Consider the following 15,384-nt stretch of genomic DNA (forward strand, 5'->3'; position numbering starts at 1 on the left):
CTTGATAGACAATGGCACCTGGCCGGGTGCGATGGCTCCTGCCTGTAATCCCAGTACTTTGGGAGGCTGAGGTAGGTGGATCACCTGAGGTCAGGAGTTCGAGACCAGCCTGGCCAATATGGTGAAACCCCATCTCTACTAAAAAGAATTAAAATAATAAATAAATAAATAAATAGCTGGGCCAGCTATTTATTCCCGTATTCCCAGCTACTCAGGAGGCTGAGGTAAGAGAATCACTAGAACACAGGATGTGGAGGTTGCAATGAGCCAAGATCATGCCATTGCACTCCAGCCTGGGCAATGAGTGAAACTCCATCTCTAAAAAAGAAAGAAAACAGCACCCTAGGAGCAAGATGGATGGATGGCTGACATGGGTGACACGTGGCCCATCCTCTCCAGACAAATCCAGGCAGGAAGGGTGAGGAGGCTGCGGGTAGCACCCCAAAGAGAAATCCTGATCCCTTGTCCAGTGTCCAGACCCGAGCCAGTTTTCAAATTCAAATCCCATCCCTTGAAGGGAAAAGCATGTTCCTGGGAAGAAGGACTCTGCACCACTATGACAAGGGGCTATGGGAATCCCCTACTCCTTCCCCAATGGGACTGATGCTCATTACTCAGGTAACCAGACGCTAGGGAAAAATACCCAAATATTTTAAGAAGTGTGGCTGAAAGCAGCAACAGACATTTGTGGTCACCCCAGTGTCTGCAGGTGAAGAATCCAGAGTGGCTTCACTGTGCATTGCTGCCTCTCAGGCCTTCCTGAGGTTGCAGTAGGATGTACTCTGAAATGGCTGGGACTGGACTGCAGGGCCTGCCTCCAAGGCACTCACTCCCAAACTGGCCAGTGGGCCAAGGGCTCCACTTCACAGCTAAAGAGGTGCGACAGCAAGCACACCCCCGCTGTCTAGTGGTCCTGTTATGTGCTGCACCACCCAGAGGCTGCTGGCTGACGGGGCGATGGGGTGGCCAGTGGAAGACTCAGCCACAGCACCAGCTTGGAGCTGCCACCTGTGAAGCCAGAGCACCATCCTCCAGGGTGCATATGCACCCCAAGTCAATGTCCAGTACACGGTGTGCCCAGTGGGTAAAATACCTGGGCCTAAGAACCAAAGAGTGGAAGCAGGAATCGCCTAATTTAGCATCATTCTCAGTGACCTACTTGGAGAATTTGTTCTTCCTGTCCACACAACTGCAGACTGTGCAGGTTCAGAGGTTCTGTTTCCAAAGCGGGGATGCTTCCACCAAGTGACACCAGTCAGGCCACGCTACTCATGTCAAGACACCAGTAGTCAGGGGAAGTCACCCATTGAGCAGGGGCAGTTGACCTGAACCGTCAGAGGAGGTAGGGTTGCTGTCACACGATGGAAGCGGACAAGACTGTGTGGCGCCCATGTGGGTATCTCAGGAGTCTTTTACCTAGTGTAGTCAGCAAATAGGCAAGTGTAGTCAGCTGTGGCTCAAGAAGGGAATGGTCACCAGGGACTCAGCCTTGTTGGGGCAAGGATTGGGGCAACACAGCGGGTGAGCTATCTAGTCCACCATGGTGAGAGGGATCTGAATGAGTAATCCAGGAGAGGGTTGTGAGTACGAGCTACAAGCCTGAGACTAGCTGCAGCAAGAACTCATGCAAGAGCCTTGAGGAAAACACAGATGAAACCTACACAGCTGTGATACAGAGAAAATGACATGAGATCTCACATGTGGTTGTAGTCAGATGGGGGACTGGTGCTGAAATACCTGGTGATCTTGAGCTGCTCCATGTGGTCTGCCCCATGTGGGCTGGTTGGGCTTCCCCACAGCATGGTGGCCTCAGGGCAGTTGGACTGCTGACATGGCAAATCAGGCCTCCATGCCTGTGCTCCAGCGAACATGGATGTCATGGAACTCACACAATGCCACTTTCACTATATTCTCTTTGTAACAAGTGTGTCACAAGCCCACCCATGGGCTAGGCACAGTGGCTTGTGCGTGTGATCCCAACACTTTGGGAGGATCCCTTGAGACTAGAAATTTGAGACCAGCCTAGACAACACGGAGAGATCCAGAAAAATTGGTTGGGTATGGTGGCATGCACCTGTAATTTCAGTATTTTGAGAGGTGGTGGTGGGAGGATGCCTTGAGCCCAGGAGTTTAAGATCAGCCTGGGCAACATAACAATATACTATATCTTAAAAAAAAAAAAAAAAAAAGTTTTAATTAGTCAGGCATAAGGCACACACCTGTAGTCTTAGCTACTCAGGAGGCTGAGACAGGAGGATCACCTGAGCCTAGGAGTTTGAGGCTGAAGTAAGTTAGGAGTCCGCCTCTGTATTCTGGCCTGGGCAACAGAGTAAGACTCTATCTCTAAGAAAAGAAAAATTAATAAAATAAAAAACAAATAAACAAGATCCAATGGGAAGAGACATAGACCCTATGGGAAGAATGTCAAAACATACTGTAAACCAAAATTCAAAGCCCCAACTGACAGAATGGACTCCCTGTTGGTCCAGGGGATCCCAAAGAAGCCCACAAAGCTCGTTCAGGCCGTGATGGGAAGTGGGGCTCACACACCCTCGTCATAGCCTCCTCCCTTGAAGTTTCAGCACAACTGACCAGCATTCATAGTAACACAGAGACGCTCCCGAGACTCACAGAACACTCTTTGTAGCAATAAGAGGCCCAGCTCCAACCTGACCCCAGTAGAGTATCACACGACACAGCAGGCCCTAAAGCAAATCAAAGTATTTTACCCCAAAAGAAGTTTTCTTCGACGTGTTTTGAAATGGCCTTGCAAAGTCGCCTCTTGCGGGGGTGGGAAACTTGTGTTCTGTAGAGAATCTCCTTCCCTTACTAGCTCTTTTCCAGAATCTGACACCTTTTAAGGTCCCAAGAGACATGCACGTCTATTCTCTCTGAAGCCTGCTGTGAGGAGGCTTCATCTACATAACAAGAACCTTTGCTTCCACATCTTAACTCGGGCATTTCTTTCTGCCTACTTCAAATCTTCAGGTAAAGCTTAACTCCTTTAACCAGCTGCCAACCAGGAAGTCTTTGAATCCACCTATGACTTGGAAGCACCACCCACCCACTTCAAGATGTCCCACCTTTCTGTGCCAAACCAATGTATACTTTACATGTATTGATTTATGTCTTTGCCTATAACTTCTGCAAAATGTATAAAACTAAGCTATAACCCAACCACCTTGGGCACCTGTTCTCAGGACCTTCGGAGGCTGTGTCACAGACCATGGCCACTCATATTTGGCTTAGAATAAACTTCTCAGAGTGTGGTTTTTCCCATCAACCAAATCCTATAAACAGCTCATGAGGTGGGTGATATGTGAAGGCCATCTTGGCAAATGCAGTCTGCCCAAGACTGTGGCACTGCCCAATCAGATAAACTCAGTGGCTTAACACAATTATAGCTTATTTTCCCCTCTTGTCACAGCTCTTTGGGTTCCTCATGGTTCCATGTGGTTCTTCAAAGCCTCCATTGGTGGCTCTGACCTCCCTGTGGTCCTCAGAGTGCTCTCCACTGGGTCAGTGGGTGGGGAAGAGAGCAGGGCTCACCCACAGGAGGTTGTCAGGGGCCAGCCTGGAAGAGGAGCACAGTGCCTTCCCCTCACCATCTCATTGGCTAGCACTCAGCCCTGTGGCCGCACTTGGATGCAGAGGCTGGAGAGTGGAGTCCAGCTGTGAGCCTGGCTGACTGTGGGGGCATGTGTTAGTGAGTACTGTCCACACAGGCTCAGAGCATCTGACCTGAGGCCATGGGGATGCAGGGGTTCTGAAGGGGTGGATAGGACTTAAGCAGGACGCAGACTAGCTGGAGAACCTGTTCTCAGGTTCCATTTGCTAAACCAATGGGCAAGAGGACCAGCACTTTTGCTCAGAGCTGCAGCTCTGGCCCCACTAGAAAATGCCAGACAGGGGCACAGCTGTGTGGTTCCCAGACAGTACAGCCCAAGCCACAGACCCTTGCTTTCTGGGGCAGGGAGTGTCAGGTCTCCATATGCAAGCCTGGAGCCTGAAAGTCTGAAGTCCTGCCTGCCCCGGCTGCTGTCTCCCACGCCCTGCCTGCGTTCCCCTTTGTCCCTGATCTGATGTCTCCCACGCCCTGCCTGCGTTCCCCATTGTCCCTGATCGCTCCCCTACAAGCCCCTCACCCAACCCTGCCATCTGAAACTGTTCTTAAGATAATGTAAATAATCTCACCCAACCCTGCCATTGTCACTGAACTTGTATACTCCTTGCCCCTACCCCCCACCACTGTAACCGAACGTACTCTGCAACACCCCCACCCCCTAAAAAACTACCCAAACCTATAAAACCAACTCCTATCCCACTGCCCTTTGCTAGTGCCCTTTTTGGCCTTAGCCCACCTGCACCCAGGTGAATCAACAGCCATACTGCTCACACAAAGCCTCTTTGGAATGTCTCTTCATTCAAAGTGCATGTTTTTTCAACAGGGAGTAGTGGACAGGGCTGGCTCCAGGCAGCAGTCCCCAACAGGCTGTAGCAATGTGACGGCACCTCCCCCGAACACAGGCAAGAGGTGCTGTGCTCACGCTGTCAGCCTGGGTGTATCCTCACTTTGTTCACAGCTCTTCTATCTGCCCCATTTCACTGAGGCTCAGTGAGGTTACCCACCACGCCCCAGGTCACCATCCAGTAACCCAGAAAGCTTGTCTTGGCTCCTCCGCTAACTGCGTGATCTCAGACAAGTCAGGTACTATCTGTGAAAGCCTATTCTTAAAATGGAGAAAGTCTAGCCAGGCGCAGTGGTTCATGCCTGTAATCTCAGCACTTTGGGAGGCCGAGGGAAGAGGATCCCTTGAGCGCAAGAGTTTGGGACCAGCCCGGCAACATAGTGAGACCCCGTCTCTAAAAAATTTTGTTTTTAATTAGCTGGTGGCATGCGCCTGTGGTCCCAGCTACTCAGGAGGCTGAGGTGGGAGGATCACCTGAGCCCGGGAGGTCAAGACTGCAGTGAGCCCTGATCATGCCATTGCACTCTGGCCTGGGAGACAGAGTGACACCCTGTCCAAAAAAAAAAAAAACAAAAACAAAAAAAGTGAGAAAAAAGTCCCATAACAAGCCCCCCATGGCGCCGCCCAGATGGGGTTTCGACGCGAGGGAGAAAAGGGAACAGGGTCGTCAGGGAAGGTTCCTGGTGGCAGACCTCCCAGAGTCCATGCTGGGCTGATTTTTGCACCGCAGCCTTTGAATCCCGTAGCGGAGTCCAGAGCGCCGGATGCAGGTATTGCGAAGAGGCACCACCAGAGCGTGGGCTTTGGGCGAGGAGGGGTCTCCTCTGGTTGGGGGAGATCTAGCAGGCTTGGGGAGGATGGGGCTGAAAGGATGGACGGGAGGGAAGGCCAAAAAACAGGAGACGGGGGTGGAGAGCTAAACCGCGAAGAACAGGCACCCTGCCCCCCCGCGGGCCCTGCGCCTCCAGCTCCCCCTTCCCGCGCCTCCCGGTGGTGGGCGCCCCAGCCGGCAGGCAATGTGCCCCGCCCCCGCCTGCAGCCAATGGGCGGCGTCCCCGCCCGTGCGGCCGCCCCGCCCCCTGCGATCCCGGAAGTGGGCCGGGCACCTTCCCCGCCGACTGCAGGGATGGAGCTGCTACGCTGGCTGCAGCTTCTGGCGCCGCTGCTGCTGCTGCGACCGCCGGGAGTCCGGTCCGCCGGCCCCATTCGGGCCTTCGTGGTGCCCCACAGCCACATGGACGTGGGCTGGGTCTACACGGTGCAGGTAGGTGCCGATGACGCCACGCCCGCCCCCGAGGCTGCAGCTTTCCTATTCCCGCGGGATCCGAGCGTGGGTTTGCGTCCCGGGACCAGATGCCGGCGCAGGAGGCTCACTGGGTTCAGGACCCCACGCTGCTATTGACTGGTTGCGTCACTGACTTCGGGCCGGTCACTTCCTGCCTCTGAACCCCAATTTCCCCTTCTGAGGGTGGTGCAGAATGGAGGGGCCCCTGCATTCCCGGCAGGGGAGGGGCGTGGGGATTGACAGCGGTAACCCATTTCCCAGGGAGGCCTGAAGCAGGAGAGGGTGAGGCTGGCTTCAGAGCAGGTGGATGTCAGGTGCTTGCTGGGAAAGGGCGGGGCTGGTCCCCCGCGGGGCTGAATGTTGGAGACCAACTCAGCGTCCTCCGCCACCGAGGACAGTGGTGAAGGTGGACCTGTGGTCACCTCCTGGTTCTACTCAGGACCTTGGGCTAGGGGCTTTGCTCCCTGAGCCTCAGTTTCCCCATCTGTAAAGGGAGAACAGTAATCCCTACGGTACATCCAGGGAGCCTGGGTGCTCCGGGAGTGGCATGTGTCAGATTCCTAACACAGCCAGGCTGCCGAAACTTAAGACCTGGTCTGACCCGGTGCAGACCTGGGTTCCCCAGGTGGCCAGAAGCCAGCCACCAATGCTGCTTTCACCGTAGTCCTGAAGGGAGGTTCCCATTTCCTTCATCTGTGTAAATGCTCAGTGGCCCCCAGCCTGCCAGAACCATACAGGGATTGGCTGTTCCCCACAATTCTGAAGGGAGCAGGTCTGGCCCCCACCTCACTTTTCCCCAGCCGTGCTGGTCTCTATCCTTACTCCCTACACCTCCAAGACCACTGCTGCCTCAGGGCCTTTGCCCTGGCTGTGCCCTGCCCAAAAGGCGTTCCTCCCCAGTGTCTGCCAGACTCAGTCCCTCCCTTCCTTCAGGTGGTTGTTCCAAAGTCAGTTTTTTGGGGAGACCTTCGCTGCAACCCCATCTACACCTCTGCTCCCTTCCTCATCCGTCCTGTAGGTTTTCTCCATAGACTTGCTTTATTGCCTTGTTGCTAACTTTTCCCCTGGAATGGAAGCTCCACGGGGCAGGGGCTGTGTGCGTTTTGTTCACTCATCTGTCCTTACCAGGCCTGACAGACTAGGTACTCTGCAAACATTTGTTGAATGAATGAATGATATGAGGTGCAAAAAGAAAATGAGGGGAAAGCCTGGATTTTCTTCAGTTTCTGGGGTGGATGACTGGGCATTGTGGAGTGAGAAAGGAAATACCTACATAAGTGAACAGAAACCTTTTGTGAATTTGGATATAATGGCTTCACAGAGGACATTACTAAGAGAGGGGCAACATTTTAAAGAGAGAGCAAAAGTCACGGGAAGAGGGTTTGATGTCCAGGGTTAGGTCCCGTCCTAGGGAGCATGTGGCAGCCTGGGGTGGGGAGTGAACCACCCAAAGATGGGAGACGGCTTAAGGGTAGGAGAGGCATGTCCACCACAGCTGGTTTCCAGAGGAGGCAACCGAGGCCCAGAGAGGGTCGGTGCCTTGCCCAAGGTCGCTCGGGAATAACTCCCATGCCCCTGGACTCCCTGTTCTATGCTCCTTCCATTCATTGAAGCACTCTGCAGGCACCCCTGTGTGCGGGGCCCTGGGGACTTGGATGGGAACACACTACAGCTCTGGCCCTTGGCACTCCCAGCCTAGGGAAGGCAGACAACTAGACCCCGGGGACAGCTAGGGTGCTCCTCTCAGCACCAGTTTTCATCACTTCAGCCCCAGCAGGCCCCTTTGGGGTCACTGGACCATACCCCTGCTGGACCCCAGGACACTCCTGTGCTGCCTCCCAATTGCACACTCTGGGCTCAGCTTGCTTGCTCCTCTGGGAAGGTGACCCTGACCCCTGGGCTGGGTGGGCACGTGTCTCTGCCCATGTAGGGAGGTTTCCCTCCCTCTCCCCCAGGAGAGCATGATCCCATCCGGTGGGGAGAGCCTGGTGCAGAGCGGGTGCCTAATAGCTGTGTGCTGGGTGAGAGCAGGGAAGGAAGGGCAGAACCCCCAACTTTGTGCAGATGCGCTGGCGAATGGCAGGAGCCCCAGGGACAGTTGGTCTTGTTGGACTGGGTGTGGCGTGATGCTGTCCCTTCCCCAGGAAAGCATGCAGGCATATGCCGCCAATGTCTACACGTCAGTGGTGGAAGAGCTGACCCGTGGGCAACAGCGTCGCTTCATCGCCGTGGAACAAGAGTTTTTCCGGCTGTGGTGGGACGGCGTTGCCTCAGACCAGCAGAAACACCAGGTAATGAGGTCACCAGGTGACACAGCGGGCCCGCTGGCCTGGCAAAGACCTAGGCAGAAAACTCAAGGGAGCAGTTCTAGCCACAGCCAGGGTCAGGCTGGCATAAACCACGGGACCAAAATCCCGCTGGGCTGTTCACAAGCCTTGTTTAGATCAAGGTTTACAGTGAGTTTCATGCCTGGAATAGATTGATTTCAATTTAATACTGAATTTCTGGCTACTCTTGAAAAAACTGCCAGCTCTCAGCGGTACCTCCTGACACCAGGCGTCCCAGGTGTCCTGAGCCAGGTCTGGTGACCCTGGATGAGGGTGCAGTGGTGCCTGTGGTTTGAGGGCAGGCAGCAGATTGCTTCAGCTTGGAGAGTCAGAATCCCTGCTGTACAGCAAGACAACCTGGGTCCCATCCTGCCCCCGCACCAGGGGATAAGGCTAGCCCCTGTGAACCTCAGATTCCACTTCTATTAAGTGGAGGTGACCTCCTGATTGCAGAGAGGTCATGCCAAGAATCAGGCCCTGGCCCGAGCGCCCAAGACGATACTCGGGCTCTTGGTTTTCTTCCCGGCGTCCACCTGCCTTCAGAACAGTTGCTGATCATAAAGTTCAGAGCCGCCAATCAACTTGCTCAAGGGAGTGAAGCCAAGAAGGGAGAGCAGGGAGTCCACCAGGTCCCGCCAGAGTCACAGGAATGAGTCGGACATCCAGTGGTCACTTGCTGCTGCCAGATAGTGGGTTGTTACCTCGAGTTGAGGAGACATTGCTGGTTCAGAGAGGGCAGGCCACTGGCCTGTGGTCACACAGCTTGTAAGCTGGGATTCTGGGCCAGGCATGCCTGACTTGAGGCAGGCCTTTCCAGGTGTCCTGTGGGCGGCCCCTGCTGCTTTAGGCGGACCCTACCAGAGCCAGCGTCTGTCTCCTAGCCCTCGAAGACAAGCATGGCCCGCATGGCCCAGGAAAGACCTGAGCAGGAAACCTGTGTCCGGGCTCCCTCGGGCAGGAATTAGGTGCTCCCTTAATATTGGTTGAGCGAGTGATCTAGAGGTAACTCACCTTAAGAAACAAAGTTGTAAACAGCTGTGTGTGCATCGAGGTGTGGAGAGGCAAGGGCACACTTTTGCCAATTACTTTCAGTGGTTTGGAACAAAGGCCGTTTGTGTGTAGAGATGGGGAGTTAAGCAAATCGGTTACAAATGGTAGAGATGAGTGAACCTCAGGAGAGGATACGGGAGCTCTTTGTTCTATTCCTGAAACTCTGATAAAGTTTACAATTATTTAATAACATAAGACTTAAGAAAATCTTATATATACAAATATATATCTCAAATGCCACCTGGGGGCCGCATGATTTGGTGGTGGGAGCACAATGTGGACCAGGACAGACAGTGTCCTGCCTCTGCAGAGGAAGCAAGGGTGGGGAGTTTTACATGTGTGTGGCAGGTGTGTGCCCCACAGACTCAGCCACACTCAGGAGTTGTAACCGGCTTTTTTCTCTCTGCCTTCCCATGTCAAGGTCCGCCAGCTCCTGGAGGAAGGACGCCTGGAGTTTGTCCTTGGAGGCCAGGTCATGCATGACGAGGCTGTGACACACCTTGATGACCAGATCCTGCAGCTCACAGGTTTGGGCACCCTTCCCTGCGCCCATGGTCCCTCAGGACCTCCAGGGGACTGGGACTCAGTATCTGGAGCCCCAGGTTCTGAGCTCTTTCTTCCCCTCTTAGTGGGGCGGGGAGACCTTAACCAGTGAAAGCAGTGATTTGCTAGTGCCCTCTTCATGTGTCACCAAGGAAGTTAAACGTAGGGGTTAAGAGCATGCATGCTGGAGTGAGACGGGCTCAATGTGTCCTGGCTTTGCCGACTCCCAGCTCTGTGACCCTGGAAAGGAATGTAACTTTAGTTTCCTCATAGATAAAATGAGTCTGATGGTAATACCTACCTCAGAGAGTTGCTGTGACTATTAAATCGATCATTCAATAAAGCACTTTAGTAGGATGTGGGTTCCCTAGGAAATGCACGGTAAATGTTTGCTGCCTTCACCTTCACCGTCACCGCCATCATTACTACCACCACCACCTTCAGCACCACAGTGACCATCACCATCACCACCACCACCTTCAGCACCACAGTGACCATCACCATCACCACCATCATTACTACCACCACCACCTTCAGCAGCACAGTGACCATCACCATCACCACCACCACCTTCAGCACCACAGTGACCATCATCATCACCACCACCACCTTCAGCACCACAGTGACTATCACCATCACCACCACCACCTTCAGCACCGCAGTGACCATCACCATCACCATCACCACCATCATTACTACCACCACCACCTTCAGCACCACAGTGACCATCACCATCACCACCATCATTACTACCATTACCACCTTCAGCACCACAGTGACCATCACCATCACCACCACCACCATCATTACTACCACCACCACCTTCAGCACCACAGTGACCATCACCATCACCACCACCACCATCATTACTACCACCACCACCTTCAGCACCACAGTGACCATCACCATCACCACCATCATTACTACCACCACCACCTTCAGCACCACAGTGACCATCACCATCACCACCATCATTACTACCACCACCACCTTCAGCACCACAGTGACCATCACCATCACCACCACCACCATCATTACTACCACCACCACCTTCAGCACCACAGTGACCATCACCATCACCACCACCACCATCATTACTACCACCACCACCTTCAGCACCACAGTGACCATCACCATCACCACCATCATTACTACCACCACCACCTTCAGCACCACAGTGACCATCACCATCACCACCATCATTACTACCATTACCACCTTCAGCACCACAGTGACCATCACCATCACCACCACCATCATTACTACCACCACCACCTTCAGCACCACAGTGACCATCACCATCACCACCACCACCATCATTACTACCACCACCACCTTCAGCACCACAGTGACCATCACCATCACCACCATCATTACTACCACCACCACCTTCAGCACCACAGTGACCATCACCATCACCACCATCATTACTACCACCACCACCTTCAGCACCACAGTGACCATCACCATCACCACCACCACCATCATTACTACCACCACCACCTTCAGCACCACAGTGACCATCACCATCACCACCATCATTACTACCACCACCACCTTCAGCACCACAGTGACCATCACCATCACCACCATCATTACTACCACCATCCTTCACCACCACAGTCACCATCACTGCTATCACCACCGCCACCCTTCACTGTCACAATCACCACCGCCACCCTTCACCGTCACAATCACCACCATCACCATCTCCACCCTTCACCACCAAAGTGACTATCACTACTATCACCACCACCACCCTTCACTGTCACAATCACCACCATCACCATCTCCACCCTTCACCACCACAGTGACTATCACTACTATCACCACCACCACCCTTCACCGTCACAATCACCACCATCATCACCATCTCCACCCTTCACCATCACAGTGACTATCACTACTATCACCACCACCACCCTTCACCGTCACAATCACCACCATCATCACCCATCACCGTCACTACCACCATCACCACATCCATCACTACCATCACCTCTACAATCATCATCATCATCACCACCACCACCACAACCATCTTCCTCACCACCGTGTCCACTGTCCTCAGCACATCCTCATGATTGCTAAACGGTGAGTGGAGTGCCCTGAGGCTCTCACCCCAGCCAGTCCTAATGGCAGGCTGATGGTGAGGCAGGGTGATGCCCTGTCTCACTTTGCGGGTGTAGAAACTGAGACCCAAAGAAATGAAGTGACTGTCTCCAGGACAGATGACAAGGACTTGAGTCCAGGCCTAGGGACTGAAGCTCCAAGTCCACGGTCACTCAGCACGGGCCCTGATTTCCCCACTTGTCAAGCATCCAGGTGGAGTGCGATGTTGTTGGCAGGCGTTTTTGGCACTCTCTCCCTTTTCCCGTGTGTAATTTGGAATCTTCCCCATCTCAGTTTTCTACTGCCTTACGTCTGGACTTTGCTCAAACCCTAGACTTGCCCTTCCATGAGAAGGAGGCATGATGGATGCAGCCCTGTGGCCAGGAGCTCAGCCCATGCTTGTCCCCTGCATCCTCACAGGCCCAGAGGTAACGGGGGAAGAGAGCAAGGCTTGGGCTGGGAGAGTGAGCAGCTGGCCCTCAGCCACCGGCTGTGGCTCCCTGACTCCACAGCCCCTGCTCTTTCACTCCCCCGTGTGAAGTGTGGGCAAGGGATCCATCCCAACAGGCCTCCCCTACACCCCTCACAAGCCCACTGCCAGGGCACGTGTGGCACTGTAGGCATGTCCCCCACCTGCCTCCTGCCCCCTGCGCCAGCGAGGAGGATCCGGCACCACATCTCACCTGTGCCATTTCACGCGATGCTCCCCCTCATTCTCCACCTCCTCCTCAAGACGCTGCTGAGAAGCCCCTCCCGCAGGAATCTCTGAGTCCCTGCAGTTCAGTATCACCTCCCCACTTCCCCCGCCAAACTCAAGATGCCCCTGGCAGGAACCCCCAGCTGACTCATCTCAGCGCCCAGCATAGGGTCTGGCCCAGACCAGTGCTTACTGGGCAAGGCCAGGCAGGGGGTGAGCACTGAACTGCCCTGCCCTGGGGGTGCCGACCACTGGGGTACCTCGCCTCTGGCCTCAGCCCACCGTGCCTAAGTGTTCATACCCCAGTGCTGGCCCTGCAGGTCTGACTTGGCAACTGGAAGCCCCAGGGAACCTGAGGCTGTGTTGCTCGGAGCAGGAAGAGCCACCAGAGACACTAGAGAGAGTCGGTGTTGGGAGGCCCCATTTCCAGACCTGTCCAAGCTTATGGGACCCTCTGGGGACAGACACATGACAACCCCCTTGTTCTAGGTACAAGATGTACACATATTTTTTTCAGTCCTCAGGGCAATCTGGTAGATGGGTAATCTTACAAATGTTTATTTGTAGAGAAGTTTGAGGTTCAAATGCTTTCAAAGCGTGCCCACCACCTGCTAAGTGACGGGTCCCCGATCTGACCCCAGCCTGGCCGAGTCAGTAAGGTTACTTGTTGCTGACCCCTCTCCCTGGTGGCTGAGCCAAGCCCTTTCCCATCTGCCAACTCCTAGTTGCCTCAGAACAGCCTGGTAGCAGGTGGTACTGTTCACTGCCCCATTTGACAGCGGAAGAAACTGAGGCACAGAGAGGTACAGGATTTGTATGCAGTAGGTAACAGAACTGGCGCTCAAACCACGTGTGCCTGGCCAAGCCTCCTCCTCTAACTCATAGTCCCTCGGGGGTGGGGAAGAGCATGTGCATTGGACTCTCTGGGTGGCCTTTCAGACCACCCATCTCAGATGTCCCAGGCATTCTGGCTGTGAATTATGTCCACAGTGGGCTGGTTTTCTCAGATGTGTTGGGGTGAGAGGGGCTGGGTCACCCCTCACTGCTTCTGGGCCCTTTGTCCTCCAACTCACCTTGGTAGAATCCCTGCCTCAAGGCAGGCCCTGGACAGCAAAGGAAGACAGGAGCAGGCTGGCACAGCCTCTAGACCTCTGACCTTCTGCTTGGGGTAGCTGGGGTGCCACACCATCTCCTCAACCAAGAACCACCCCTGACTGCCCGCCGGGACGGGGGCTGCCAGGCCTGCCTGTGAGCTCACCATTCCAGCCTTTACCTCCCCAACTCCTGCTCCCGGCAGGCACGCCAACACCACCTTAATTTTAGATGTGACATTTCTAGTGAGGGGAAAAGTATTTGTTCCCAGCACCGCAGTTACAGGGAAAAACTGGGTGTGGGCAGCGGCCCCCGGGGGTAAGAGCTTTCATGCCCCTCCCTGAGGGGACAGCTTCCCAGCCAGGATGCTTAGCAGAGGCCTGGTGGAGTGGCAGGTGCCGGAGGGAAAGACCCTCTTACCCCTATCCTGAGGGGAGAGAGTCCAGCTCAGGCCTCAAAGGGTCCAGATGAGAGCCAGAGAGACACCTTGGGCCGTCCTGGATGACCGCTGTTGTCCTGGCCATTCAAACCCAAGCTCTTGGCCCCCAACCCCACTCCCCTCCCACTCAGTCAGCGACCCTTTTCTCCTGTGTCATGGACTCTCCTCTCCCTTCTCTTGTCTCTCTGACTCTTCCCAGCAGTATTTATTTGTGGTTGTTGTTGTTGTGAAACAGAGTCTCAGTCTGTCACTCAGTCTGTCACTCAGTGTCGCGATCTTGGCTCACTGCAATCTCTGCCTCCTGGGTTCAAGCCATTCTCATGCCTCAGCCCCCCGAGTAGCTGAGACTACAGGCATGCACCACCACGCACAGCTAATTTTCATATTTTTAGTAAAGACAGAGGTTTCGCCATGTTGACCAGGATGGTCTCAAACTCCTGACTTCAACTGATCCACCCACCTTGGCCTCCCAAAGTGCTAGGATTACATACGTGAGCCACCAAGCCCAGCCCCCAGCAGTATTAAAAACACACTTAAATCGTCTCTTTTTAAATTTATTTATTTATTTATTTTAAGATGGGGTCCACTGTTTTGCCCAGGCTGGTCCTGAACTCCTGTCCTCAACATAATCATAAAGTAAGCTTCTCCAGCTAAGGCTGGAGCAATATTTATTCTCACCCCCCCAGCACCTCCCACTACTTAACCCTTAGCCCTCTGCAGCCTGGCCTCTGCCCTCCACATGCTGGCTAGCTTCCTCGTGACCTGGTCATCATACTGCTGAGGATACTGGTTCAGCAGCTGGAACAGAGACCAAGTGACTCCAACAGGAAGGAGGGAAGGTGTGTTTCTTTCCTATGGAAGAGTCTGCAGTGCAGGCCACTGTGGTAACTGGGTGGCTCTGCTCCATGATGTGACCCAGGGATCCATGTTTCTTCTATCTTGATGCTCAGCTATCCCCTACGGTGTTGCCTGCCTAAGTTGTAGTCGAGGCTGGCTCACCCCCCTCTATTGTCCTTCCAGCAGCTAGGGGATAGGGAATAGTGGAGCCAGGGCAGGCAGCTTCCTTGTAAAAGGTGACCCCGAACCTACCCACATCACTCCTCACATTCCCAATTGACCAGAACTTTGTCACATGGCCTCCCTCAACTGCAGGGAGTGCTGGGAAAGAGTTTATTAGTTTGCTCACAGCCCATTGGCCAAAGTGGTGTCATGTGACCTCTACCAGCTGTAAAGGAGGCTGGGGAATGTATTCTCTGGCTTGGAGTCCACGTGCCCTGCTAAAACCAAGAAGGAGCCGGTGGTTCTGTTACTAAAAGGAAGAAGGATAGGGTGTATATCAGAGGTCAAGTAGCAGTTTTCAGCCATGAATC

The 15,384-nt window shown here is 54.0% G+C and overlaps 1 protein-coding gene across 4 annotated transcripts in view; it reads left to right on the plus strand.

Annotated features, from left to right (window-relative positions):
• The first annotated feature begins 5,569 nt into the window (after positions 1 to 5,569).
• MAN2B2 (mannosidase alpha class 2B member 2) overlaps positions 5,570 to 15,384 on the plus strand; it is a 46,885-nt gene continuing 37,070 nt past the window's right edge. For all 4 annotated transcript variants that reach the window (XM_035294123.3, XM_035294124.3, XM_003732534.6 and 1 more), the window contains exons 1-3: positions 5,570 to 5,733; positions 7,899 to 8,045; positions 9,553 to 9,658. In XM_035294123.3, coding sequence (XP_035150014.3) covers positions 5,596 to 5,733; positions 7,899 to 8,045; positions 9,553 to 9,658 — 391 coding nt within the window. In that variant the 5' untranslated portion in view covers positions 5,570 to 5,595. The remainder of the gene's footprint in view (positions 5,734 to 7,898; positions 8,046 to 9,552; positions 9,659 to 15,384) is intronic.

Source organism: Callithrix jacchus, chromosome 3, assembly GCF_049354715.1.
Source record: "Callithrix jacchus isolate 240 chromosome 3, calJac240_pri, whole genome shotgun sequence".
Classification (NCBI taxonomy): Eukaryota; Metazoa; Chordata; class Mammalia; order Primates; family Cebidae; genus Callithrix; species Callithrix jacchus.